General features: G+C 54.5%; 2 protein-coding genes across 9 annotated transcripts in view; one reads left to right on the top strand and one right to left on the bottom strand.

Annotated features, from left to right (window-relative positions):
• Positions 1 to 13213, top strand: part of PTK2B (protein tyrosine kinase 2 beta) — a 115420-nt gene extending 102207 nt beyond the window's left edge. For 5 of the 7 annotated variants that reach the window (XM_036423782.2, XM_045576961.1, XM_045576960.1 and 2 more), the window contains 10 exons: positions 556 to 661; positions 1840 to 1905; positions 3073 to 3198; positions 7425 to 7571; positions 7781 to 7816; positions 8205 to 8229; positions 9851 to 9897; positions 10596 to 10733; positions 10993 to 11073; positions 12862 to 13213. In XM_036423782.2, the coding sequence (XP_036279675.1) occupies positions 556 to 661; positions 1840 to 1905; positions 3073 to 3198; positions 7425 to 7571; positions 7781 to 7816; positions 8205 to 8229; positions 9851 to 9897; positions 10596 to 10733; positions 10993 to 11073; positions 12862 to 13077 (988 nt within the window). In that variant the 3' untranslated portion in view covers positions 13078 to 13213. Of the gene's footprint in view, positions 1 to 555; positions 662 to 1839; positions 1906 to 3072; positions 3199 to 7424; positions 7572 to 7780; positions 7817 to 8204; positions 8230 to 8722; positions 9079 to 9850; positions 9898 to 10595; positions 10734 to 10992; positions 11074 to 12861 lie in introns of those variants that run through there. The other 2 variants (XM_036423783.2, XM_045576963.1) reach the window with 2 other exon arrangements.
• A 587-nt stretch (positions 13214 to 13800) lies between these two features.
• CHRNA2 (cholinergic receptor nicotinic alpha 2 subunit) lies at positions 13801 to 26479 on the bottom strand. Of its 2 annotated transcripts, XM_036423790.2 has the most exons (6): positions 25951 to 26479; positions 24777 to 24925; positions 24293 to 24337; positions 22520 to 22629; positions 17137 to 18175; positions 13801 to 15966 (listed from the first exon to the last, which is right to left on the bottom strand). In XM_036423790.2, exons 1-6 carry the CDS (start codon positions 26021 to 26023, stop codon positions 15841 to 15843), a joined length of 1542 nt encoding a protein of 513 aa, XP_036279683.1. In that variant the 5' UTR covers positions 26024 to 26479; the 3' UTR covers positions 13801 to 15840. The 2 variants fall into 2 exon arrangements, with proteins under 2 accessions (XP_036279683.1, XP_036279684.1); XM_036423791.2 differs by lacking the exons at positions 24293 to 24337; positions 24777 to 24925; positions 25951 to 26479 and having other exon boundaries at positions 17137 to 18170; positions 22520 to 22632.
• Positions 26480 to 26888: the final 409 nt, after the last annotated feature.

Raw genomic sequence — 26888 nt, 5'->3', positions numbered from 1 at the left:
TGCAACTATTCCAGGTCTGTGATTCCCAGGTTGGAAACGCCTGGATGGGGTGAGAAAGGCAAGAAGCATGCAGGTAGCCGAGATGGGAGAGATCCACAGCCCTTTCCCATCAGCACACAGCAGGAACGCGCTGATGGAACGTTTCATGGGAAAAGGGAGATGTAGAACCCAGGCCTTGGTCCTGACATTGGCTGGGACATCAGAAATCTAACGTAGGGGATCAGTGCCCGCAGCAGGCACGGGAGGGCAAGAGGCCCAGGAGGTGGGCTGGAGATACACTTCCACTGTCCCATTGGGCTGGGACTGTGTCTCCAAGGACTTTTCCCCACCTCGATCTGTCCCTGTAATCCTCCCAGCCTCAGAGTGGAAGCAAGCTCAGGATCCACATTCTAGCCTGTCTCGCAGGAGCCTCCCCAGCCCACGCTGCAGAGGAGTTGGAGATGGGACTTGGTGGTCATCCTCCAGGCCCTCCAGGCTGTGGTGGGGTGCAGAGAGGAGCCCCAGAAGCACCTTTGACCTTGTCTCTCTCTCCTATCTGACCTGACCCCTTGGCAGTGACGTGTATCAGATGGAGAAGGACCTCGCTATAGAACAGGAGCGGAACGCTCGCTACCGACCTCCCAAAATCTTGGAGCCCCTCGTTCAGGAACCCCCGCCCAAGGTAAGCTAAGGCCTGGTCTCCTCGGGCCCCTGATTCACAGCAGAGCTGGGTCCTCATCTGGCTACTCCTGGCCTGACCCAATCACTCCTCTCTCACAGCACAGAGAGTATGCGCCCCTGCAATTCTCCCAGCCACTCAACCCAACCGTCCCTCAGCACTAAGCGCAGCCCCTGCCCCATCGACGCCCTGGCAGGTGGGATCTGAGATAGCAAGTTAGCCAAGCCTGCGGGCAACTGGGACAGGGAGTCACCAGAAACTCTTCCCTTGAGAGGCTCGAGCACTTTTATTTCCGGCATTTTTTTAGGGACAAGTTAGATCCCCGTGAGGGCACATGGATGAGGCGTGTCCCTGGACCCCTCAGGTGCAGCCTTCATGACCATACCCTCCATGACATCCGTGGGCTCAGGAGCCAGTGCCCTGAGCCACACCCTTAGGTGAAGGACGGTGCCTGTATTAAGCCTTTCGGGCTGCCGTAACAGAACTCCATAGGCCAGGTGGCTTAGACAACAGGCCCCTGTTGGGGCTGGGAAGTCCAAGATCCAGGTGCTGGCAGATCCGGTGTCTGTTGAGATTCTTCCTGACTCGCAGACAGCCGGCTTCCCGCTGTGTCCTCTCAGGGCAGACAGAGCGAGAGCTCTGGTGTCTCTTCGTAGAAGTATAAGGACACAAATCCCACTCTAGGGCCCTACCTCATGACCTCATCTAACCCTTGCTTCCCCAAGGCCCTGAAATCAAGTACTGTCACACTGGGGGTGGAGGGTGAGGAGGGCTGCAACGTAGGGATTTGGTGGGGACACCGATGTCAGTCCATAGCAGAGCCCTTTGCCTGCTGTGCCTTTCCCCTTCCCTGAGTCAGGGCTCAGCTCAGTTTCCATCTCCTCCATGAAGCCGCTGTGAGTGCCTGAGCGCCCCGTGGCCTCCTACTCTGATGTCTGTGGCTCCCCCCTGCTGTTGGGGAGGTGCTCCCACACCCAGAGAAGCTACACGCACAGAGCCCAGTAACCCCTCCAGTTAGCGATGGTCCCCCCCTGTCCCTGCCCATCACTCAGCAGGCAATGGGCGCTCCTTAAGTGAGAACTATCCCTCAGCCTTTTTATTCTGAACAAGTCCGCCCTGTCTGACCGATGCTCACCTCAGTGAGAGACGGGGACTGACTCCTCTCCGCGTTCTCTCTCCAGCCCAGCCGGCCCAAGTACAGACCCCCTCCACAGACCAACCTGCTGGCGCCCAACCTGCAATTCCAGGTAAACACGACCAGAGGGCCGGGAAAGCTCGGGCTGTGCCTGGTCTCGGTTTTTCCTGAAAGTCTGTTCTCGTGCTTTTGAGGAGCAGTAACCAACTGCTCAGGAATGGAGAAGGCCAGCTTCGGTACCAGAAAAGAATAGCACTCAGAGATCAAAGGAACCAAAAATGCAGTTCCTCCAGGCTGTCCTCAGCTAAGACGTGCCTGAAGCCCAGGGCACCTGGCCACAGTGTTTGCTGCTGCTGCTGCTGCTGCGTGTCCTGCCTCCAGCTACTCTCCTGCCCTTCTACCCTGAGCAGAGTCTTCTGAGAAGGAGTCTCAGGCAGTTGGGGACCGTTGATGTTCCCCTAAAAACTGAATTGCTCCATGGGGCTCCCCACAGAGGTCCTGGCCAGAACCAAGGTGGCCACTGAAGAGAGAGAAGGCTCCTCTCTGCTTCCCTCCCACGTGTGTCGTTACCAACCACGGAAGCTTCCCAGGCTGCAGGTCCCGTCTCAGTGTCTCCGTCCTGTCTCCCTCTCTCTCTCTCTCTCTCTCTCTCTCTCTCTCTCTCTCTCTCTCTCTCTCTGGCATCTTGGTCACAGGAGCCGGGGCTCCTCTCTTTTCTTCTCTCACATCCCTCAGCTCAGAGCCACTGCCTCGTGCCAGAGCAAGCCCAACTGACAGCCAACAAATCCTGTTCATTTAAGAAAAATCTGGACGCAAAAGATAGAGGCAATGTCGCTAAAAAGAAAAGTTACCTGTTGTGGTGTTTAAAATAGTGACTAAAGACACATCCGCGGGCTGATTCTGTCTGTCAGTGTGTAACATGACTCTGAAATATAACGCTTCTCTCAGGAGCCCTGAAGGAGGGGACATCTACTTGGTTGGTCAGTAGCACGCGTGAACCCATCGCGTGCAGAGCCGGACGGGAGGGCTGTGTGATGAATGGGAGGTCGCAGCGCCCGTGCTGACTCCTAGCCAAGAGCTGTGTCTGTCGCTCCGCCGTGTCTTCCACACGGGGCCGAGGACTCGCCCATGTCACACTTTTTTTATTAGGTCCCGGAGAGCAGGCCCTGACTCGCCCCTGATGCTCATGCATCGTTTCTTTGTGCTGAGTGTGTAGCCGCCAATTGTCTACCTTCGTGCCTTGTCCTTGTGCCTGTGCTTCTCTGCTTCTCCTGAATAGGTCCCCGAGGGTCTGTGTGCCAGCTCGCCTACGCTCACCAGCCCCATGGAGTACCCATCTCCCGTAAACTCGCTGCACACCCCGCCTCTCCACCGGCACAATGTCTTCAAGCGCCACAGCATGCGGGTAAGAGGGCTCTGCATGCTGGGTCCCCGCCCGGACGGAGGAGGCTGATGGAGGGGAGGTGCCTGGGACACCGGGAGCCCCACAACCTCAGCTCAGGAGGTGCCCTCTTGCTTCCATGCTCTGGTCAGGCCACCGAAGGAGGGGCTCGGCGACTCTCTCTGTCTCCTTTGCAAACACATCGGGGGCCGGGGGCCAGGCCAGGCTCTGCCCCCGAGGACACCCGCTGGACCTGGACCTGCCCCGCCCATACTCTAGGGCTGGGGCAAATGATGCAGAAGCTCCCCCTCTCCTGAGCCCTGGGTGGAGTGAGGAGTCTTGTGGGTGGAGGACAACCAAGCCCGTTGGCACCAGAGAGTAAAGATCCTGGGGGTTCTGTTCTGCTCTGCCCTTCCTGCCCAGGGCCCTTGGCTGTCAGTCTCTCTTCAGGCAAAGGAAAGGCTTCCTTGTGGCTTCCGTTCCTGCTGCTTTTGCAAACGTTGCTGGTGTTTGGGAAGGAGCTTAGGGGCTGGTGAGGAGCTATGACCCCCGCTCCAGTCACCTCTTTGCTGTAACTGCCAAGATGGGGCCCTGAGTACTTCATGGGTTAGCACCTGGTGGTCAAGGTGTGCCCAAAATAAATAAATAAGGGCACCGTGGCTTGCCCACTTGTCACTCATCACCACCCATTGTCAATACGGATGCCCCTGAGGCTGCCATACACATTTAACATTGTTTACCAAGCCGGGTCCTGCTCTGCGACCAAACAGACCGAAGCCATTATTATTTTAGCTCTAACTCTGGTTCTAGAGGCGTGACATTTCACGTTCCGTGTACGTGACTCTATAATTTTTTTTTTTTTTTTTAGAAAAAATAACATGATTATTCCCATCGATTTAGAAAATGTAGGGAAGTACGTATGTCGATATATTCAGTGCCGTTATTTTTACTTGGGTAAAAAATTTTCATATGAGTAATATAACTCAGAATGCTAGGCATCAAGATCTATTTTATGGACTACATTTCCCCGTTTATAATTTAAACAATTTATATCTTAGCACACACTTAACGGTAATAAAACTGCATTCTGAAGTGTGCTATGCAATTTAAGCCGTGTTCAGTTCCTCCACCCTCCCGCCCTGGACTCTTTATTTGTAATTAATTGAGTTTTTGTGAGTTCTGCTTTACAATGTGACCTTTTAGAAAGAAGCTGTTCTGCCTGCGTGCGGGGTGGCATTGCCTTTGTCTAAGCTGCTTCCCCAGGAGGGCTTTGTTCACTTCCTTAAAGACAGGCTGTGCAGCAGGGAAAAAAGACCTTTTGTGTCAGGGGTTTAGAAAGACTCTCCATAAGGAAAGTCTGCCTAAAAGAACATAATGAACATCTCTTAAAATAAACGAAAAGAGGTTAAAAATATGAACTCCATTTTATGGGTTATATCGGAAACGTGGATAAAGCCCCATCCAGGTGGATTGCTGAAAAGGTATAATCGGCTCCCTGCAAAGCATTTGAAAGCATTTAACAAAAATCGGAGATGGTTTTCGCATAAAAAAAATAAATAAATAAAAAAATAAAAAACAATTTTTCTACGATTGCCTGATTTACCTAGGAATCTGTGGGATGCCACACCAGAATGGGAGCAATCTCTCCACTGAAGTTTAAAATAATAATAGAAACTCAATAAGCCACACCCTTTGCAGGAATGCTTTGCAGGGAGCTGCCCTAGGTGCTGAAGGGAGGCCCAGGCGGGTTTGCCTTCTGGGAGCGGACAGTTGGCCTGAAGAAACAGGCCAGGTGCACACCTATCTGTCATGCCAGCCAGAAAACTGTGAGTGTCACACAGAGACACAGCAAAAGGCGCAGCGGGAGTTCAGAGAGGAGAACTCCTCTCTGAAGCTTCTCTGTGTTACTGGCCTGGAAGGATGGGTAAGATTTGGATAGGAAGAAACCTGGATGAGGGGGCATGAAAGAGGCCGAGGTATTAGTAGGAGCCAAGATTGAGTGATGGGAAACCATAGGGGAAGTACAGGAACTGTGCTAGAGGCTAGAATAGAGGAAGAATGCATGCAGGGGTAGAAATAAGGGTGGGAGTGGCCAAATTCTGGGATGTTCTCAGCTTGTGGCAACATTTTAAAACACCACCAGGACCTGATTCCTTTTAAACAATTAAGTATTTAGTGCCTGAAAAGAATATCTGAGGTACGTTTCAGACAAGTAAGCCCTAAAGAGATTCAATTTTTTTTAAAAAATCTCATTTTCTCCTTGAATTTGATTATGAAATCGTAAGACATAGGAACAGGTCTTGGAATGTATCTTACAATGTTTTGTAAGAAAGACACTACCCAGGCCTGGGGCCATTAGAGTGGAAGGCGCTTTCTTTTATTGATAGCACTTACAGATTACATGGTGTTTACTTGACTCTGGTAACTCCTCCTACCAGGATTATCTCTAGGGACAAATTAGATCCTCAGTCCTCACATTTTTCTTATGCCTGGGGATTCCTAACTATAGTCAAATGTTTGGTACTTGTCTCCTTGCTTGTCAGTCTTGGTCAGTAGCCTGAGTAACCATACATTGTGTTTGCAGGTGTTAACATTTAACTGGGAATATTTATAACCTTAAAATTCTCTCATTTGGAGTAGTGTCCTCCGAGAAATAAATCTTACGTATTTTTAATAATTCTATGATTATAAAATGCTCCTGTGTTCTGAAATTTGCTTTCTTAAAGTCTAAGTCAGTAGCTCTCAAAGGAGGCTGATTTTGCCACGTTTGGTGATGGCTGGAGGCATTTTTGTTACAAGCAGGGGGTGTGCGTGTGCGCGCGCTATAGGGTGGAGTTGTGGCTCGGCAACCTACAATGTCCTGGAAGTCCTCCCCCAGTAAAGATCTATCTGGCCCCAAATGTGAGTAGTGCTGAAGTTGGGAAAAATGGTCTAGCTATTGTGTACCATGGCTACCCTCCCAGCCTGCCACATAATAGTTTCTTAATAAATAGTTGTTGAATAGAAAAATGAACAGAGAATAGTTTACCAAGAAATCAAAGCTGTGGGAAGAAATATTGTTAGAAATTGAGAGCAGTAATTGGAATCGAATAAGCACGAGGAAAAAATGTTCCAATATAACTAACTCTCTTATGATATTCAAGTGTGTTTTAGAGGGTTCAGTGAGAAAAGTATTTTTAGAGATTCGGCAGAGATTCCTGCTTGCTAAATAGATAGAGAGTGATTTTTAGCATTTTATGCAAGTGTCTTGTATGTAAACTGGCCACTTCAAAGGCAAGGAGCCGAGGGGCCTGCTTGCCAGATGTTCTAGGGAGGTCCCGCCCCTGGCAAAGGCCCCCCTGGGCTTGATGCAATCCAGCAAACACAGTAACACTCAGGGAGCCAGGGGCAAGGAGTGCAGCGGAAAACAAGTGGCACCACAATACTTAGAAGGGGCTGAGCAGAAAGTTACACAAATGAACCCTGGGGAAGAGTGAGAGTAAAGCAAGTAAAAAGAAAACACACAACACCTTCTTTTTGGGAAAATAGGTAAAACTATGAATAGGTTCCAAGTCTTCCAAAAGAGTTAAAACAAGGGTTGGATCAATAAAGCTAGGAGATAGGTATTGCATATCTCTACACTTACATTTCTTTAAAATTTTGTTCTTCGTCTCTTAGCTTATGCATTTCTTTAAACTTTGGTTAAACAATCCAAACTATTATCTCGATAAAAAGTGTGTTTTTAACAAAAAGACTCGATCGATGGGTGTGTGGTCAGGAGCTCCTTCTCTCAGGCCCCGTGGGCCCCACGGTGGGGCTGAAGGCAGCCCATTGCCCCTGTGAGCTTCCAGACCTGCCCCAGGGGTGCTTGGGTAGAGAGAAGTGCCCAGGGCTTTCCAGGGGGCTGGTTTTCACGTCTAAATTTATTAAAGTGACAGCGACCACGAACAATACCGGCTGAGAAGAATAACATGAGGGCAGTAATTTGAAAATAAAATTGTCTTCACCGATCATGTAATCATTTGCACACAAGGCATGTTAATGCGTGTTCTGGGTTTGGCATTCCGCTGCAACACAGGCATGTACCTGGGGGTGACTGTGACCCAATAATAACTGCATATATGGCTGTGAACTTAAAAGCATCGTTACAAAAAAAAAAAAAAAGGGCCAAGTCTTGAGGCTGCACAAGGTTCATCAGAGGACTGTCCCTCCGCTGAGTCTGGGTACCAGGCTCACGGTGTCCTTTCCTCTCACCCCCGCTGTCCTCCCAGGAGGAGGACTTCATCCGACCCAGCAGCCGGGAAGAGGCCCAGCAGCTGTGGGAGGCCGAGAGGGCCAAGATGCGGCAGGTCCTGGACAGGCAGCAGAAGCAGATGGTGGAGGACTACCAGTGGCTGCGGCGGGAGGAGAAGTCCTTGGTGAGCAGCCTCCGGCCACGGGCGGGGCGGGAGGCATTCTCAGCTGCTGAAGACAGTGTGATAACAGTGTGCTGGGAGAGATGTCCACGCCACCGTGTCCTTTTGTGTCTCCTCGGCCTCCCCAGCTGACCCGTGTGAGGGCTCCCCCTGCATTCCCAGGGCTTCTCGCTCTGGAATGCTAAGTGCTTTGCTTGTTTCCTCCCCTGCAGGACCCCATGGTTCACATGAACGACAAGTCCCCATTGGTAAGTCGCCGGGAGAGGTCTCTGCCTTAGAGAGAAGGCCTGGGAGGTGCTCATGGGCAGCAGCACCCCAGCTCCAGGCCCGGGGCCTGCTCATCGTCCCTTTTCTGCCTCTCACCTTGGGAGCGAGTCTCTTCTGCCCTCTGACCTCCCCAAGGACCCTTTCCTGAACTCTCACTTGATCTACATCCAAGTCCCCTCAGCCCCTTGGGAAAGAGGGACACACCCCCAGGTCACTCTTGGTCAGGAGCTCCCCAGAGCCTCCCCTTCCCATGGCCATGATCTCTAAGCCTCTAAATACACTGTTGAGGGGGGCGCGGAACAGGTCAAGGGGGGAAGTGGGTGGTGCCCAGAGCCACGTTAGTGATCGGTTCGCTTTCCTTCCTTCCAGACCCCGGAGAAGGAGGCCGGCTACAGTGAGTATTGGCGTCCTTCCTCCTGGCGGGAGTGCCCACTTGATACCTTGGGCTGAGCCGCCGTCCTTGCCCACGGCCACTGCAGAGAGCGGCAGCGTGCACTTGCAGTTTTTTTTTTTAATATAATTTTTTGAGTTTTTACAGAGAGGAAGGGAGAGGGATAGAGAGTTTAGAAACATCGATGAGAGAAAATCATCAATGAGCTGCCTCTTGCACACCCCCCACCGGGGATGTGCCCACAACCAAGGCACATGCCCTTGACCTGGGACCCTTCAGTCTGCAGGCCGACGCTCTATCCACTGAGCCAAACTGGCCTTGGCTATACTTGCAGTTTTGCAAAATGTCTGCCTTGTTTTCACTCGGCTTGTCGGAGAAGCTGCGTCCTAGAGCTGACATCCACTCCCCTCCCCTCATTCCATCTGTCACCCTCTGTCCCCCCTGCCCAGCGGGTCTCTCTCTCTCTCTGACCCGGGGTCCTTAGTCCTCTTTCCAGTTTATCTCCTTCTCACATGTCTTTGGAGGAGGTGATGGGTCTCTCTTGCCGCCCCTCAGTCGTTCTGTAGGAGGCTCCTCCTGTAGGGAAATAAGGTAGTTCCGCTGGCCTCTCTCCCATGATGCTCATCTTCCCTGAGCCTGAGGGATGAAGGGAAGAACGATGGTGGCCAAGCCATCGGGTCTCCCCAAAGGCCTCTGCTGGAGTGGGGGCGGGGAAAGGAGACAGCAGCATGACAGGCTCATCTTCATCATCCTATCAATAGATGGGTGGGGCTGGTGATGGTGAGGTGACAGTGGCAGTGATGACGGAGACAGCAGTCACAGAGAACGAAACACAGTCCACACACAGACTCAGGGGTAGCTTTCAGAGGTCAGCCTGTTTCCTCTCACGGCAGCGCTGAGGTACAGGTTATCATTACGCCCGTTTCACAAAGGCCGAGAGACCATGCTCAGGAAGGTGAAGTAACTCACCCAGTCACACGCCTGCTGATCAGCACAGCTCAGAGGGGAGCCCAGGCGGTCTGGCTCCAGGAACCCTTCTGAGCAACCCCCTTATTTGCAGATGGAAATTAAGGTCCAGGGCTTGTCAGTGAGCCGCCCGGGGTCACACAGCCAGGCCTCGTGACTTCCGCTCCTGGCTGGCTCTCCCGGCGGCTCCACAGGGCTCGGTGTGTCTTTGCTTCTCACAGTGGGGCATGGATAGTGTGGCTCTTCTGCCGTCTCACTTCCCTGACTCCACACATGCTCCAAGCAGACCCCTGGGGACTTCTCACACACCTGCCCCGTTAGCTGCTGCGGAGGCACCAGGCCGGGGATTCCGCGGCCACCTGCTGCCTTCACAGAGGGAAGCTTGTTCCCCGCGATAGTGATTGCCAAGGCCACAGGGTGCGCTGCCCAGGCTGGCAGGGCCGGCGCCCCCTCGCAGTCACTCCATCGCTCCTGCGACTTGGCTTCTTCTCTCTGTCAGAGGACAGCTGTGCTTGTCCCTGACTATCAGAGGGCCGTCCTCTGGAACTAGAGTCCTGTTTCTCCAGATCCTCCGGTGACAGAGGGGAGGGGGTGGCTTGGCTCTCAGTGGGCGCGAAGGGGAGGGCCAGGGTGATGAGAACTCTTCCTCCTTTTGCAGCGGAGTTCACCGGCCCCCCACAGAAGCCGCCGAGGCTGGGCGCACAGGTACGTGTGGGCTCTGTCAAGGCTCCCCGAGACTTAAGACGGCCAAGACTTCAGAGCCCCCCCCCCTCCCGAAATAATCTAGCCCAGTGTCCTCTTAAGGCCCAGAGAGTCCTGTGCCATGCCTAAGGCCGCACAGCGAATCTATGAAAAAGCAAGGAAGACCAGTCTCCCGTCTCCCGTGTCTCCTCCCCAACCTGAAGGGACAGCGCATGGGTCCTGCCCCGGGAGCAGGAGGTGGGGGCCCCTGTCTCCCTGGCGCATGCCCCCTTGGCATTCAGCACCCACATGGCTCCTGCAGCAGCCTGGGCTGGGCGCTGGCTCTCCTCACTCGGGAGCAGCGGCTCTCAGCTGTGGCTCTCCGTTAGAATCACCGAGGGGCTTTTGAACACACACACACACACACACACACACACACACACACGCCCAGCCTCCATGCCAGGGGATGGCTCAGTGGCCTGGCGTGAAGCTGGCCACCAGGATTCTGTAAGGCTCCCGGCCAGCCGAGTCTGATGTGAGAAGCACTGCCCGGAAGCAGAAGGAAGGGGTGCCCCCCCCGCCCCCCCCCCGGACCAGGCACTGCTCTTTTGGGGAAGATTCTTTTCAAACTGGGCCGGTGGCTGCGTTGGCACCTCGAATGCCAGCCCAGGAAGGAATGGCAGCATTTCCCTGACTCCAGACACTCCCCCCCCACCACCCAGTCCATCCAGCCCACAGCCAACCTGGATCGGACCGACGACAAGGTGTACAGCAATGTCATGGACCTGGTGCAGGCTGTGCTGGACCTCAAGAACGAGCTCAGCCAGCTGCCCCCCGAGGCCTACGTGGGGGTGGTGAAGGTGAGCGCCGGGGGCAGAAATGGGACCGGGTGGTGGAGGCTGTGCATCCCAGCCCTGGGAGGAGGGGCGAGGGTGGAGCTCCCTGGTCGGCCCCAAAGGTGTCTTGACCCAGGAAGAACCCCCTTAGCTCAAGGTGGTCAAAGCCCATTGAGTCCTGGGAAGCCTCGGAAGGCAGCTGCCCATCAGGGATGCTCTCCCAAGGGAGCATGGCTTCCTCCACAAGCAGAAGCTGACCGGCGCCCTGCCCTTTCTCTCTCAGAAGGTGGGCCTGAGCCTGCGGAAGCTGATCGGCAGTGTGGACAGCATCCTGCCTTCCTTGCCGGCATCGTCGCGTACGGAGGTGAGCGTCCTTGTCTCGGACAGAGCCTCTGGCTCCTCTTCGCCTCCACCTGCCCCAGCTGAGTTCACCCAGGAGGGTCACAGGCCCCTGGGCAGCCTCCTTGCTGCCTGCCAAGCCTCAGCAGGGGCCTTGACGGCACGTCTGAGCTTGTTCCACGAGGGAATGAGTGGGTGCCCAGGGCCCTGGTCGGCTTCCTAGGGCCAGTTTCCCAGTTTAGGACTCAGTAGCTGCTGGGACATTGTCAAGTGTGAGGACACACGAAGGGGTATGCATCTTCCCTCTCGCCCCTCCTGCGGTCCTTGATCTAGTCTCCTCCCTGCTAAAGTGATGGCAAGTGTGTTGTGGAAACAGCAGTTCAGGTTGCTTTTGCTGGCCATTGAATCTCATTTTCTTTATTTAAGTGAGAAACGATCACAGAACACTAACATAGGAGGCTTGGCACTCTGCATTGAAATGGTGCCTGTGTAGGCAGAATAACGGCCCCTCAAATCGCTCCCTGTCCTAGTTCCCCCAAATCCGGGACTCTGTTACCTCCCTTGGCAAAGGGGACTTTGCAGATGTGACAAGTTAAGGGTGTGGAGGTGGAGAGATGGCGCTGATTACAATGTAGTCACGGGCCCACGTGGGAGGATGGCAGAGCTCTTGTGAGAGGCCGAGACGGAGGGTGATGAGAGAAGCAGAGGTGGGAATGATTTCAGATTTGGCTGGAAGGATGCACAGGCCCAGCTGGACAGGCAGGGACGGAGTCTCCCCGGAGCCTGCTGGAGCACGGCCGGCCGTTACCTCGGCGTTAGCCCCGTAGAACCTGGTCCAGACCTCTGACCTCCAGCAAAGTGGGAGGACGCTCTGTGTGGCTTTAAGCCACTAGATTGGCGGTGCTCCATCACCGCGGCGATAGGAAGCCCAGTCCGTGCTCTGACATCTGTCTGTCTGGAAACCAGACGCAGGCCCTGAGGAAGCCCACGGCCCCTGAACAGGTGACCACCGGAGCCCCCAGTCTGTGCTGCTCCAGACAGCACAGTGTGGGGAGGGGGTACCCGGCCTCCCTCTGGGTGGCAGCAGCAGCCCACAGAGAAGCCCGGGCCGGGCTGTGCCGTCTGACATGAGAGCATCTTGCCCTGGGCACGAAGGCCCAATCACTCATGTCACCCGATAAACACACTTGAGTGCTGAGCTTGTGCTCAGAACTGAGCTAAGCACCGGGCACAGGTCAGAAAACAAAATCCCACAACTCCATCCTCGGTCCCAGCGCTGTTGATTTGACGATAGGCAGCTCACAAATGGATAAATGCACTTGACCTCAACCATCCGCTCGAACACTGGGCCAGCCCGAGAAGACACTGTGATAAGAGGAGGGCCTGTGGGGTTGGATCAGATGGGGCTGGCATGGGGTGGGTTAGGGTCTAAGGTAGGGGTGTCGAACTCAATCAGAGAAGGGGCCAAAATCTAAAATCCAGCCTAAATCTCGGGCCGAATGGTTTACTGAACAGTCATAAACTGTCATTGTGATGGAAACGCAGCGGAGTGCAGTGATGACAGCGCGGTGCAGGCCACATTGCAAGGCCTGGCGGGACGGATTTGGCCCGCGGGCCTTGTGTTTGACACATGTGCTCTAAGGTGTCTACAATGGCAGTCCTTGGTGACTGGGCTCCGGCCTGTCCAGGGCCTTGCCCGGCCCAGGTCTGGGTCTGACTTGTCCCCAGAGAACTTCTGGCCGCTCGGGCCAACACCAAGGTGCACACGCGCATGGCTTAGGTTCCCAACCTCTCCTGTGCGCTCCTCCCACAGATCGAAGGGACCCAGAAACTGCTCAACAAGGACCTGGCAGAGCTCATCAACAAGATGCGGCTGGCCCAGCAAAACGCCGTGACCTCCCTGAGCGAGGAGTGCAAGCGGCAGATGCTCACGGCCTCCCACACCCTGGCCGTGGACGCCAAGAACCTGCTCGATGCCGTGGACCAGGCCAAGGTCCTGGCCAACCTGGCTCACCCGCCTGCCGAGTGAGGGGCGGTGGGCCGCCCGCCCGCGTCTTCGCCCCTTCTGTCATGTGCCGCCCTTGCCCCCAGCCCCGCCCCGCCTTCGGCCACATGGGTCTTCTCAGGGGGAAGGCCGAGAGGAGTCCTTCCCTTGCCACTTTGCACGACCCCCCTCTCCCCACCCGACACCCAGACTGTGCTGCTCAGGCTGCAGCTGGACAGAGGGGACTCAGGGCAGTAGAAGCCACGGGGGTGGCTACGAGGGCTCAGAGGGAGCACCGCGGCCACTGGCCATGTCCTTCTCCTACCGGCCGGGCCTGCTGGGGGTCCCACTGATGCCCCTAGTGGCCACGATGGCTTTATGCATGGACATAGCAGGCCATTTGGGAACCAAGCCATTCATTCCTCTTCCTCTTCTGCCCACGGAAGTGCCCCCGATGCAGAGGGGACTGAGAGGGGCTTTCTTTTGCCGAAGGGGCTGGTTGGTGAGATGAGAGCTGGACCTGGCTTTCTTGTACAGTGTATATTGGAATTTATTTAATGTGAGTCTGGTCTGGACTGACAGCCATGCACCCCTGGAGCAGGGACCTGGGACGCTGTCCAGCCACAAGCTAGTGGGAGGCCGGGCACAGGGCGCCGTGTGGCCAACGCGCCAGCTGTCGAGGAGAAGGGGAGTGGAGGCCACACGGGACTTGGACCACAATCCACTTTCCTCCTCGAGCCCACTTTTCTCTTCCTTCCTTATTTTGCCTCCTCCTCCTTCTTTCCTCTTTTCTCATTCCTCCCTTTCTCTCCCCTTCCTCACCGGCTTCCCCCACCCTCCTCCTCTCTCCTGTTTGTGCAGATCACCCTTTATGTTCTTTCTATCTGCCTTGTGGATGAATTAAAGTGTACTATTTGCTTTGTGGTTTGACTGCTTTGCTTGTTTGACCTGCTGTCAGTAGGGGAACACTGACCTCAAACCACAGCCCTCCCTCGAAGAAATGGATGGTGCTCAGCTGGGCAGAGATCAAGGGCTGCTGCCTGGGCTCATCCGAGGGGCACCTGGTGACACCCAGGCAGTGGGGTCAGACATGAGCCCCAGCCCCTGTGCCCCTGCACCTGACCAAGGGGGCATTTTCCAGGGGGGTCCCAGGGCAGCCCCCCGCCCCCCATAGGCACGTGAGGATTGCCAGTGGAATGGCACTCTCGCAGCGGGCATGCCCACAACCAGGGCTCTGGGGGAGGTTCTGGGGATGCTGACAAGGGGTCCCACAGAGCAATGAACAGCAGCTTTCATTTCGTTTGATTGCTTTATTCACGTGCAAGATGGATGGGAGCCAGACTAACGTGGGGGAACATCTCGGCAGCAGGAGATCCAGGCTGGAGGAGCCAGGAAGGGGGGGGGGGGGTTGGGGCTGTGTACACTGAGGCAGGGAGGGGTCAGAAATCAGAATGGACCACTGAGGAGGGGGGGGGGTCTTGGGAGAGAACTGAGGAGCAGAGGCTGGGCTGAGGTGTCTTGGGTTTCCACTTGGTCTGTCAGGGAACGGTGAGTGGGGACTTTGGGAGGAGAGGACCCCAAAGGCCGAAGGGAAATTGGAGGCTCGCTCTGCTCGGCTTTCTGCCTGGGGTCCCCACACTGACCCAAGAACCCAGTGCCCACATCTTTGGCTGCTGGGGACGTGGGTCTAGATGGGGCGGGGGCGGGGCCTGATCACTGCAGCCAGGGCCAGGGACTGCTGGATTCCGAGGTTCAAGAACAGACTGCTCAGAGCTGGTCAGAGTCCCATGGGGCTTTGGGAAGGTCAGGGAAGGCCTGCTGGGCAGGGAAGAGGTCCTGGGTCCCACGTGTCTGCATGTGCACAGCAGTCTCGGGTTCAGAATAATCCCCTCACTGCCCTCAGCCCCTCCTGAAGGAGGGAGGGAGCAGGCTGTGGGCTTGATGTGGCTCAAAAGTGGCTCTGGGTGGCCTGTGATGTGTCCACATGAGTTGAGAGGCAGATGGTGCCCTGTAGACAAGGACCCTTAACCTCTTGGGGTAGCTGGTGCTGAGCCGCTTTTCGGGGGTGGGGGGTGGGGGTGCAGGACAAGGCTAAAGGGCATGTCTCAGGACTCACTGGAGCTGGGTGGGCTGGCCCAGTACCAGCATCCGACCATGTACCCTCCTCCCTCTGCCGAGGGTCCCCCTGCATTTCCCCTCCACTGCCCTGCCTCCCCTCCTCCCCTTCCAGAAAGCCTTCTCCGCTCTACTGTCAGATCTGTGGTCTCAGACTCTGAACCCCTTGGTCTACCTGGTTCAGACACCCCAACCCACCTTCCCAACCGCCAGCCTCTCTCTGCTCTCCACACTGGACCAAGCCCACACTTCAGGCTCATTCCAGAACCCACAACGTGCACCCTGCAGCGCCTTCTCCCCCCTCATCCCAATGACGCCTCCTTTGAGGTCTGTGTTCTGTTCCTCCTCACCTGCCCCCACCCCGCCCCTGCCATCTGCTCCCCCTGCTCGGCCCTCCTGTCACTCATGTCTGTAGAGCTCCTTCAGGGGACGCTCACGAGCTTCACGTCGTCAGCGCCGCAGCATCGCCTTCTGCAGAGCAGCTGCCTCCTTTCCTGCTCCTGGGCATCGAAATACAGCTCCGGGCCCAGGAGCGTCTCCGCACGGAGGGCACTTCCGCCAAGTGAGTGGGGCCAGGAAGTCTTTGGTGGCTGGGATGCCACGGAGAGGCACCCGCAGTCACGTGGTGTGGACCCCAAAGGTGGAGTCTAGAGGCAGCAGCAAACACGGTCGGCGGAAGCCAGGGATGGGAAGTCAGATCATTCCGGCCAGGAGCGGGGGCAGGAAGAGACCCACGGTCCCCAGAATGCAGACGATGATGAACAGCCAGAGGAAGATCCTGTCAATGACCATGGCCACGTACTTCCAGTCTTCTTTGACCTGCAGGGGGAGGGCACTCAGAGATAGGCCCTGGCCTAGGAAAAAGGCGGGTCCCACGCATGCCCAACCCTTATGAAAATGGCACGGGGGGGGGGGGGGGGGGGACGCAAGGGGTGCCTCAGGGAGACCGTGAGGAGCTAACATGGGGGTGAGTGTGGAGTAGCGTTGTCTCAAGACTCAAACAATATTTTCCTAAGTGATTCCAGCCCTGTCCTGCCCTTGACATAGGCCAGAGCTTTCCCGAGGCTCTCAAGTTCAAGGTGAGAGAGGCTGGAGGGGACTAGCAGGTTCTGGGACCACCCAGGGCCCACAGTGGCTTAAACACACCACCCTGTACTTACAGATGGGGAAGACTTCACTGCCCCACATTGCTCCCGCAGCCCCCACTCACCCACCTACCCTAGAAGGTGGAGAGAGGGAGGGGAGGGGAGGTATCCAGAGAAGGTTGGGGGAGTTGGGGGGGGGGCGCTTTGTGGGTTTGGGGCTCACAGTGCAGGTGAGAGGGTCTGAACTCATAGCTGCTCCCAGATTAGATCATGATGAATGTTTCTTATCTACTCCACAAGGCCACCCAGGAATGGCCTCCGGGACTTTCACCCTCCCCTGGGTTGTTAAGAAGAATTCTGTGATCCTGGGGAGTGGCCGGCTCACCTAAGACTGCCGGACAGGGCAGAGGCCAGGGAGGGGGCCCACCTGGTGGACAGTGAAGCTCACAAAATGCCCAGGGCCCACAAACGAGGAGGGAGACATCAGGACAAAGGAGGAAGCAGTAGCCTGATGTGTGGTCTCTCGGGATGATACTCCCTCTGTCCCCCACCCCCACCCCCCCTCACACACACCGCAAACAAAACAAAACAAAACAAAACAAAACAAAAACGGGGCAATGGTGAGAAATGGCGGAGTGGCGTGAGAAACTCTGCGCCTGCAATCCCTCCCTCCATCTAGCTGCCTCCCAGTCAGGCTTTGCTGGTCTGCCACCTGCCAATTCATGTCTTAAGAGCCGCCGACTAGACTTTCTCCCTCACTATTTATTTCCGACTCCCAAGGCCATGACTGAGGGCGATGGGTCCTCTCACGGAGGAGACTGGTTTGGCCCAGCCAACACCCTGGGGTAAGGAGATGCCCTAGGCTGGTGGGGTCACCCAGGGGTGGGGCCCGGCCCCAACTCACTGAAGAGTCTGCGTCCTCAGACCGCAGGTGATCAGCAATGTAGAGCACGCCTTCCAGTGCCTCCTGCAGGTGAGGTGACAGCAGGAGCCCACCCTTCCGCAACGGGGCCTTGGCCTTGGGACCGGAGACCCTTTGGTGCAGACCACCATGGCTGTAGAGGACATCCATGGAGGAGGATGACACCCATCTGTCCTCCTCCTCCTCCTCCTCCTCCTCCTCCTCCTCCTCCTCCTCTTCCTCCTCTTCCCCCCTCTCCTGTGCATCCATGTTGGTCTCCAGCCAGCAATAGGAGGGGTCCAGCTTCAGATCTGGGGAGCCCTGGAGCTCCAAGGGTGGCAGAGGCCGTTTCATCAGGAGCCACCGGGACACGTGGCTCAGGAAGGCCCCTCGCACCCAGCGGGGCATGTTGTGGGTGCGGGGGGAGCGGTGGTGGACATTGAGGACGAAGACCGTGATGACGATGGACAGGGTGACGAAGATCATGGTGAAGAGCAGGTACTCGCCGATGAGCGGGATGACCAGGGAGGTGGAGGGGATGATCTCGGTGATGAGCAGGAGGAAGACTGTGAGCGAGAGCAGCACGGAAATGCACAGAGTGATCTTCTCGCCGCAGTCGGAGGGCAGGTAGAAGACCAGCACGGTCAGGAAGGAGATGAGCAGGCAGGGGATGATGAGGTTGATGGTGTAGAAGAGGGGCAGGCGCCGGATGACGAAGTAGTAGGTGACGTCGGGGTAGATCTCGGCGCAGCAGTCGTACTTCTTGGTGTTGTAGGTGGCAGTGGCGTTGATGATGGCCCACTCGCCACTCTCCCAGTAGTCCTGCAGGTCCACCGTCTGCTCCATCGGCTGCAGGTCAATCTTGGCCTTGTCGTACGACCAGGAGCCGAACTTCATCTTGCAGTTCTGCTGGTCGAAGGGGAAGAAGGTGACGTCGATGCTGCAGGAGCTCTTGTAGATGGCCGGGGGCACCCAGTGCACGGTGCCCGAGGAGAAGAGGTGGGCCTTGGTCATGTGGTTCACCACAAACGCCCCGTCGGCACTGAGGAGAAGAGGGGAGCTGGAGGGCCTGGCACACCCCACCTGCCCAGACCAGGCTGCAGCAGGGGGACCCGACCACAAAGCCAGGCTTGGCCAGGTTATTGGGTTTTAAGCCAGTGTGTGAGGCTCCCCAAGCACACTGCCATTTATAGCTATGGGGCTCTTTCAAGCGCTCTCTCTCTCTCTCTCTCTCTCTCTCTCTCTCTCTCTCCATATATATATATATATATATATATATATATATATATATATATATAACAAAGCAGAAATATTGAAGAATATAAAAATATTCCAAGAATGTCAAAAACAGCCACTATTAACATTCTGATGTTATATCCTATATAATAAAGAGCTAATATGCTAATTAGACTGAACAGCAGAATGATCATCTGGATCAAGCCGGGGCTGTGAGGGCCAGCCAAGGCTGCGAGGGGCTGCGAGAACCTACTCTTACACGAATTTTGTGCATCAGGCCTCTAATATATATATATATATATGTGTGTGTGTGTGTGTGTGTGTGTGTGTATATATATATATATATATATATGAATATATGTATAAAATAAAAGGCTAATATGCAAATGGTTGTCATGCTGTGACATGTAACAACCGATCAGCAAGGACCTGAGGTCACTTGGCACCCAGTGGGCTTGACTGGGAACCTCAGGTTGAGCACCCCCCGCCCCCTCCCCCATCCAGGCACGGGGCTGGGGGACCTCAGGCTGCACCCCCCACCTGGCAGGGCTTGACAGGGGACCTCAGGCCATGCTCCTCACGTGGGGAGCTTGATAGGGGACCTTAGGCCACATCCCCCTGCCCCGGTGCCTGGCTGGAGACCTGGCCACGCCCCTCACCCCAGCACTAGGACGGGGAACCTCAAGCTGCACCCCCTGCCTAGCAGGGCTTGATGAGAGACCTCAGGCCGTACCCCAGGATGGGGCCAGCCAGGTCTGGGTCTCCTGCGATTTCAAAGCACATGCGGGCGAGCAGGGACTTGACTCTGAGTCCTGCGGCATGCCCCAGACTCTGACAGGAGGGAGATTTTCATATACATTTTACTAATTTTCTTTCATCTGTGACACTTCTATTAGAGAAAGGGCAAATAGCAATATTAAAATATTTCCTCTAATTAAGTCCCTTTTAATGTGCATGAATTTTGTGCACTGGGCCATTAGTATACATATAGAATATAGAATATAGAATATAGAGTATAGAGTATAGAGTATAGAATATAGAATATAGAATATAGAATATAGAATATAGAATATAGAATATATCTTTTTGATTGCCCTATAGATCATATATATATATATATATATATATATATATATATATATATCTCGATATGTTTATGGGGTAGTTTAGCTTGATTTTTCTGTTTGTGTCCATTTACCCGTGTAAAGTGATTATTTATGAGTGCATTTTCTCCCCCGCAGCAAATGGTAAGGACCTCCACTGGGGGTCACACCTTGTCCACCTGGGATCCTGAGTAGCTTGCTGAGAAGAGACCCGACATCTTTGCTAGTAAAGGAAGGTAATTCCTGGATGCCATCCATTTACCGAGCATTTCTGAGCCAGCCTCACCCACTGGGCCTACAGGGAAGCTGTGGGGGGACAGTGTGAGACTCAGCCTGCCCTGAAGGAAGCAGGAGGAATGGGACACAGCCCCAAGCACCCACCCCCCAAGGGAAGTGGTCTGACAGCAGCGCTCTGAGGGCTGTCTGAGCTCTCCTCAGGAACTGCGTGGGGAACTCGCTTCTGGCTGGAGTGAGCAGGGTCACCATGAAAGCTGCCACTTGAGCGAGGCCCTGACTGATGACAGGACTTGCTGGGAGATGAGGTGGAGAAGGTCCGAGCAGAGCATCCTCCAGAACAAGGAACAGGAGGCGAAGCACAAAATCCATGGGGTGTGCGTGGATTAAAGGGGCAGGGCCTGCTGCGTCACCGAGCGAGGCATCTAAGGACCCACCTGGGCTCTGGAAACACTGGAATTGGGCACCTGAACCCCTGATTCCCTCTAGGAGGTGGCACAGTGTTCTGCTCCCTAGTCCTATGTAATAAAAGCATAGTATGCAACTTGTCCCCTGGACCCGGAGTTTGACCAGGGGGCGGGGCCGGCTGGGAGAAGAGAGGGAGTACCCTGCTGGCAGCCAGCACTGCTAGGGACCCTACCAATGCATGAATTTCATGCATTGGACCTTTAATCTTTAATAATTCTCAAGGTCAATCCTAAAGGCAGGAGAACCAGAACATGCAGGAAGAGAATTCTTTCCCATGGAGTCATTCCAAGCTAGAGATTAGAAAACCGGAAACTTTAAAAAACAAAAACAAACAAACAAACAAAAAACCCCACTGGCCCAGCCAGGGGCATGGCACAGTGGCTGAGTGTTGCCTATGAACCAGAAGGTCAAAGTTCGATTCCCTGTCAGGGCACATACTGGGATTTCAGGTTTGAGCCAATAGTGTGGGGCATGCAGGAAGCAGCTGATTAATTATTCTCTCTCATCATTGATATTTCTATATCTCTCTCCCTTCATCTCTGAAATCAATAAAAAATATATTTTTAAAGAAAACGCTGGGAATTTTGAAAGAGAATCACAGATCAGGCAAAAGTTAAAAAAAAAATTTTTTTTTAAGGCATTGTGTCTTCACACACAGTCACCACTAGATGGCCACATGCCCCCTATTTTGAGGAAGGAGAGTGGGATTTCTTTGATCTTTCTGTAACCCTGGAATGGGGTGTTTCCGAGGCGGAGATCCTTCTTCAAATATAAGAATTTGGTTTGCACTTTTGTCCTATCGTAAGATTCACCTGTTATATTCCAGTAACACAGGCCAAAGCCTGATTGGCAATCCTCAATCCCCAGGGCATCTGTGATACTGAGGACTTGGCATCTGACCTGTGCCAGAAGCACATGAAGCCGAAGGTCTTGGGTACTGGCTTCAGGGCACAGAGATATGGGGGAGGTGCCTGTGATTCTGGGCAGCAGCAGGCCCTGGGCCCGTGCGGTGTGGACTCCTGGTAGCCCATGCTGACTCTTCACAGAAATGGCTCCACTGAGAGGCAATCCTTGTGGTTGCTCTTGGATCCAACCGGAGGCACCAAACCTCCAAAAATGTATCTTTTCCCTTTGTCTTATTGTTTTTAAAAAACGGTGTTTCCAAAGTTGGCTCCAACAAATCGGGAAATGCCTGACTGGATTGGTTTCCTGCCTGCACAGCTTCTAACATTGAGATGCTACTGAGTGTACTGACATTTCCCGAAGGACTGGGAGGTCAACATGGAGGCGATGTATGTTATCCAGAATTATCTGGCCACAGGACCATTTTTTCATGTCTGTTCACATCTCCAGGTTTTCCTGAGAGCCCCACTTTAGACAGCATCCCATGTCAGATGAACACAATGCCAAACACCTTTTCATTTTAAACTCTAGCCTTTCCAATGAAGAACTACCTGTGGCCAAACACCATTTGTCCTTCCCCTCCCTCCTCTGTTGCCGGGCTCTCTAGAGACCATCTGGCCTTGTCCTGGCTTCTAGTCATTATGCTCAAAGTCTGGTCGTGTTTGGTCTTGAATACAAGGCAACTGTAAGTGATATGATTTTTGAAAATACCCAGGCCAAGGGAGCTTGCTGCCTTCGAGGGTGGTAGGTACCCCAGCCGCTGCTTACCTGTTCCAGCAACACTACCATCCTGCAAGAGCCCAGCCTGAGGCATTGCTTTCACAGCCTGCACCAACCGCGTTTTGCAAATAACAGCGTTGGGAAATCCGTATCCCACAAGCACTGATACACAATAGGTGCTCAGTACATTCGGGTGTGGGTAATGATAGATCCTCCCTTCCTCCAATTGATGGACAGAGGTAAACACCTGCAGCCGGACATTCCTGAGCATTGAACCACCAATCAGCATCTGCCAAATACCCCAAGCCCCCAATTCCTAAGTCCCTAGGTCCCTAATCATAGGCCTTACATGAAACCACCAGTCAGCATGTGCTGAGTGCCCTAAGCAACGTCCCCTATCTTCCCCTTAAAAAGGTGCTTGTACCCCAGCCCTCGCTCTCTTCCGCTCTTTCTCTGGAAGCAGCCGGCAGTGGTACTCTTCTCTTCAATAAAGCCTGTGTCCTGGCATTCCGGTCTCCGGCCCCTCTCCATTTCATCTTTCAGGTAAGAGAGCAATACGAAAGAGATAAAGGCCTCTAGAGAAAGGGTCGGAGTAGGAGCCAGTGATAGCAAAACAGGACTTCGGAGGAGGACGTACAGGTGAGACACAAGGGGGCGCGCTCTCCCAGTCCAACCCACAAACTCCTCCCAGGGGCCCTCCCCAGGCCGCAGCGGCCTCCTACTTGTTGTAGAGGACAATGTCCGGGATCCAGATCATCTCCGAAGGGACCCGGAGGGACGTGATGTTGCCGAACTCCGCCGGGTTCCAGCGCAGCTTGTAGTCGCTCCACTCCTGTGCGTGGGGAGGGAGGTCAGGGCGCCCGGTGCCGGCGGGGAGGAGGTCTCAGGGCAATCGTGGGGCCGCCCGGACGCCCCAGCAGCCGCGTTCAGGGGCACCAGAGCTGGTCACCCAGCCCCACCGAGCAGAGGGGCTGGAGCTGGGAATCGGGAGTCTGGCCGGACGTGGCCAATCTCTCGCTTTGCCCAGCTCTCATGTTCAGAGTCCCGGGCACACTTAGACCCTAAGTCATCCTAGTCCCGCTTCTAGGCATCTTCGTTCTGCTACTCCCTAGCCTAGAGGGACAACGTAGCAGAGGGAGAAGGGAGGACCTCACTCATTTGCAGTAATTTTTTTTTTTAAGCATTACAATTTACAGGGGTTTTTTTTTGCACCCGGGCAGGGAATGCCAAAAGGTGGAAGTATTTCTCCATTTCACAGATAAGGAAACTGAGGAGCAGAGAGGTAAAAACCTGCCAGAAGCCGAAACCGGTTTGGCTCAGTGGATAGAGCATCGGTCTGCGGACTGAAAGGTCCCAGGTTCGATTCCGGTCAAGGGCATGTACCTTGGTTGCGGGCACATTCCCAGTAGGGGGTGTGCAAGAGGCAGCTGGTCGATGTTTCTCTCTCATCGACGTTTCTAGCTCTCTATCTCTCTTCCTTCCTCTCTGTAAAAAATCAATAAAATACATTTTAAAAAAAAAACCTGCCAGAATATACAGCTAAGAAAGGTTAGTATTATTCACTCTCTGAAGTTTCCTCTAAGGCACTGTCACAAACGGTAATTACATGTGGACGTGCGTGTTTGTTGATTTAATGCCCCTGTAAGGTCCATGAAGACTAGGACAACATCTGCATTTCTAGCACCTCGCCCCTGGTAGATGCTCAATAAATGAATATCCCAGCAATGAAAAAACTCCCAAGTTGTAGGGTCCTATTTCTGGGAGGGTTTCCCGTGTCCCTTCTGGACCTAAAAGGAACAACCACTCCCAATAGAGAATGACTGGCATTGACATACAAGCCTGTCCTTGCCTCATGGGGCTTATAATCCTAATATATAAAAAGCCAGGGTCTGTCAAGACCAAAACAACCATACGAATGACCGAACAGCAGGCTGTGTGGGGGAATCAGGCCAGCAGGGGAGGGGGTAGTTTGGGGCTACCAGGCTGGTGGGGGCAGTTGGGGGTGACCAGTCCAGCATGGGAGGAAGTTGGGGATGATTAGCCCTGTAGGGGGGAGCAGTTAGGGGCAATCAGGCAGGCAGGCAGGTGAGCAGTTAGGAGCCAGCAGTCCCAGATTATGAGAGAGATCCCGGATTGGAGAGGGTGCAGGCTGGGCTGAGGGGGACCCCACCCCCCATGCACAAATTTTGTACATCGGGCCTCTAGTAATTAAAATAATAACCACTACCATCTATAAAGTCAACTTTGTTGGCAGCACTGGGGCTTGAACCCTGCCTCCTGGTCCATGGGCCAGTTTGCTTTTGTGCATTTGCACTAAAACGGCGCCATGTTGGAAAAAGCCCCATGCGTGATGCCGTTTCCCCTCTGGGAATAGTCGTGTAACATTTACACAAATGAGTGAACCTAGGGAGGGGGGATCCAGGGAGGAGAGGAAACTGGCCCTTCAGAGGAAAAGCCCTGCCCCTACTCCTGCCTTCACCAGGAGGGGCCCTCACCTGCTTTAGCCAGACGTTGGTGGTCATCATTTGGTTCTTCTCATCCTGGCCAGGAGGCAGTGGGAGAGAGGAGAGGAGATGTTAGAGTGGCAGAACCAGCCCCAGAAGACAGGGAAACCTGGGGGTGGGCTGACTCAAGCCCCTCCCTCTCTAGAAGGCCATCTTACATGATACAGCAAGCCCAGCCCGGCCGAGACCGTCCAAACACTGTGGCCCTCACTCAGATTCTTCAGGATCACACAGGCCACTTGGGTCTTCTGGGCTTGTGTCCAGTGAATGAGCAAAGCATCTAGACAGCCCACTGCTAACTCAGTGTCCTCCCAGGAGGGGCCCCAGGGCTAGGAGGGAGGTAAGCTCTGATTGGGGTGGGCTGGGGGTGCACAGGGACAGGCGCTGGAGCTGAGGGGGGAGAGAGGACCCCAGGAAGGGGTTCTGTGATCTGGGGGCTGGTCCCTAGGGCTCAAGGGCAGTGGGACAGCCATACCACATCGATGAGCTGGGCTATGGACAGCCCGAAACGCACGATGACCACGTCCGAGGAGTGGGGCACTGGCCGTGCCCAGCGGTTGTAAGCCCTGAAGAGGTGTTTGAAGAGGCGATCCTCGGCTTGGATGTGGGGGGCTCTGTGGGACACTGTGGGACAGGAAGGAAGAGTGGGGGCTCCAGGAGTCCATGGTGGTGGCTGCCCAACTCCCTCTCCCATCAAACCAGAGCCGCTCAACCGCACCCAGCCTCAGTTTCCTCATCTGTAAAGTGGGGACGCTCTCCGGAACCTATCTCACAACACTATTGAGGATTCCATAGGATAATGCAGTGGTCGGCAAACTCATTAGCCAGCAGGGCTAAATATCAACAGTACAGCAATTTCAAAAGATTGAAATTTCTTCTGAGAGCCAAGATTTTTAAACTTAAACTTATTCTAATGCCACTTCTTCAAAAATATAATAGACTCGCCCAGGCCTTGGTATTTTGTGGAAGAGCCACACTCAAGGGGCCAAAGAGCCGCACGTGGCTCACGAGCCTCAGTTTGCTGACCACTGGGATAATGTTCATGCGAACTTAACAACCAGCACATGGTTGGAACTCAAGAAGTGTCCGTTGCTCTTTGACTATTCTCTCCGAAGGCATGGAAACAGTGCCGAGGAGGGGTGTCAAGGCCGAGGAGTGAGGAAGAAGTCAGACCGAGAGACCGAAGTGCAGCCCAGAACTGAGGAGCTCAGGGAAAGTGTCCCTAACCTGTCTGATGGGACTCTCCATGTCTGTTCTGTGGACAGCTTCACCTCGTAGGTTCTGCTGCCTGAGCGGGTGGAGGCGAACATCTGGAGAAGCACATCCATAGCAGCAGTCGCCATGCATCCAGCATGACTGTATTCCAGGTGCCAGTCACAGCCTCTCATCGCATGGGGATCCTTCCAGCCCGCCTGGGAGGGTCACAGCACGACTGGCACTTGTGGATGAGGGACACTGGAGCCGGGGTTCTGGGTGCTGCAGCTGCCGGTGTCTGACCTATGTGCGCCCTGCCCCTCACTGTGGATCTAACAGCTTAGAGACCCTGAAGATCTGCCGAGCGCCCCCCCCCCATACCCACGCAGGAGTTTCCTCCACAGCATGTGAGCTCGCAGGTGTGACCTGATGTCCTCATGATGACACTCACTCACCTGCTGGGGTCAGAAGGAGCCACCACAGGCCGAGCTTGGCCATGGGTGGGAGTGCAGGACGGGAGGGGCCCATGGCTTCCGAGGAGAGGTCTGGCTGCCCCGAGCATCAGAAGGAGGACAGGCCAGGACTTTGCTATGGTTGAATCTTGGCTGCCTCCCCAGCAGGGCCTCGAGTTGCTGGCATGACAGAGCTCCTGCTGGATCCCACGCAGCTCCCTCTCACCGCCAAACCTGAGCAAGCCCAAGGGAGGGTCTTAGGGACACGCATCCTTGTTACAGATGTGCCTTTGCGCCTCCCACTCCGCACAGGTGTAAAAGGTGAGGACCAGGCCTCCTGGGAGGGAGGGCTCTTGGGCTCTCCTTGGTTTGAGGACCAGCACCTTTCACGTTCTCAGGGTCAACCAGCTATTCTGCCCTCAGATAAACCTGAGCTCGCTGGACCGAGAAGGCACAAGATGACACCAAAGTCTCCATTTTTCCGTTCTCAGTGTTGCGTGTGTAAAATGAGGATAAGCAGGCCAGGCAGTGTACCTCAGTGGCTGAGTGTCGACCTTGAACCAGGAGGTCAAGGTTCGGCTTCCAGTCAGAGCACATGCCCAGGGTTGCAGGCTTAATCTCCAATGGGGGCTGTGCAGGAGGCAGCCAGTCAACGATTCTCTCTTATCATTGATGTTTCTATCTCTCTCACTCCCTCTCCCTTCTTTCCTGAAATCAATAAAAATATATTTAAAAAATAAAATAAAATGAGGATAAACATACTGAAAAAGGGAAGCCAAAAGGAGAATTCTGGTGCTACTTATGCTAGCCAAGGGGTGCAAGTGCCCAAATGCCAATCAGCTGAGGGCTGGATGGACAAAACATGGTACATCCATAAGATGGACTACTGTGCAGTCACAAAAAAGGATGAGTTGCTGACACATGCTACAGTATGAATGAAC

Source organism: Pipistrellus kuhlii, unplaced genomic scaffold, assembly GCF_014108245.1.
Source record: "Pipistrellus kuhlii isolate mPipKuh1 unplaced genomic scaffold, mPipKuh1.p scaffold_m20_p_8, whole genome shotgun sequence".
In the NCBI taxonomy this organism is placed as follows: domain Eukaryota; kingdom Metazoa; phylum Chordata; class Mammalia; order Chiroptera; family Vespertilionidae; genus Pipistrellus; species Pipistrellus kuhlii.
This window is presented reverse-complemented; position numbering and strand designations above follow the sequence as displayed.

Excerpts from the sequence above, each read along its gene's own strand:
- CHRNA2 (XM_036423790.2), bottom strand. The coding sequence starts at position 26,023 with ATGGGCCCCTCCCGTCCTGCACTCCCACCCATGGCCAAGCTCGGCCTG. Across the intron at positions 18,176-22,519 it reads GACATTGTCCTCTACAACAA|TGCCGACGGGGCGTTTGTGG; the intron begins GTAGGAGGCCGC and ends TCTTCTCCTCAG. Across the intron at positions 15,967-17,136 it reads CTGAGGACGCAGACTCTTCA|GTCAAAGAAGACTGGAAGTA; the intron begins GTGAGTTGGGGC and ends CTCCCCCTGCAG.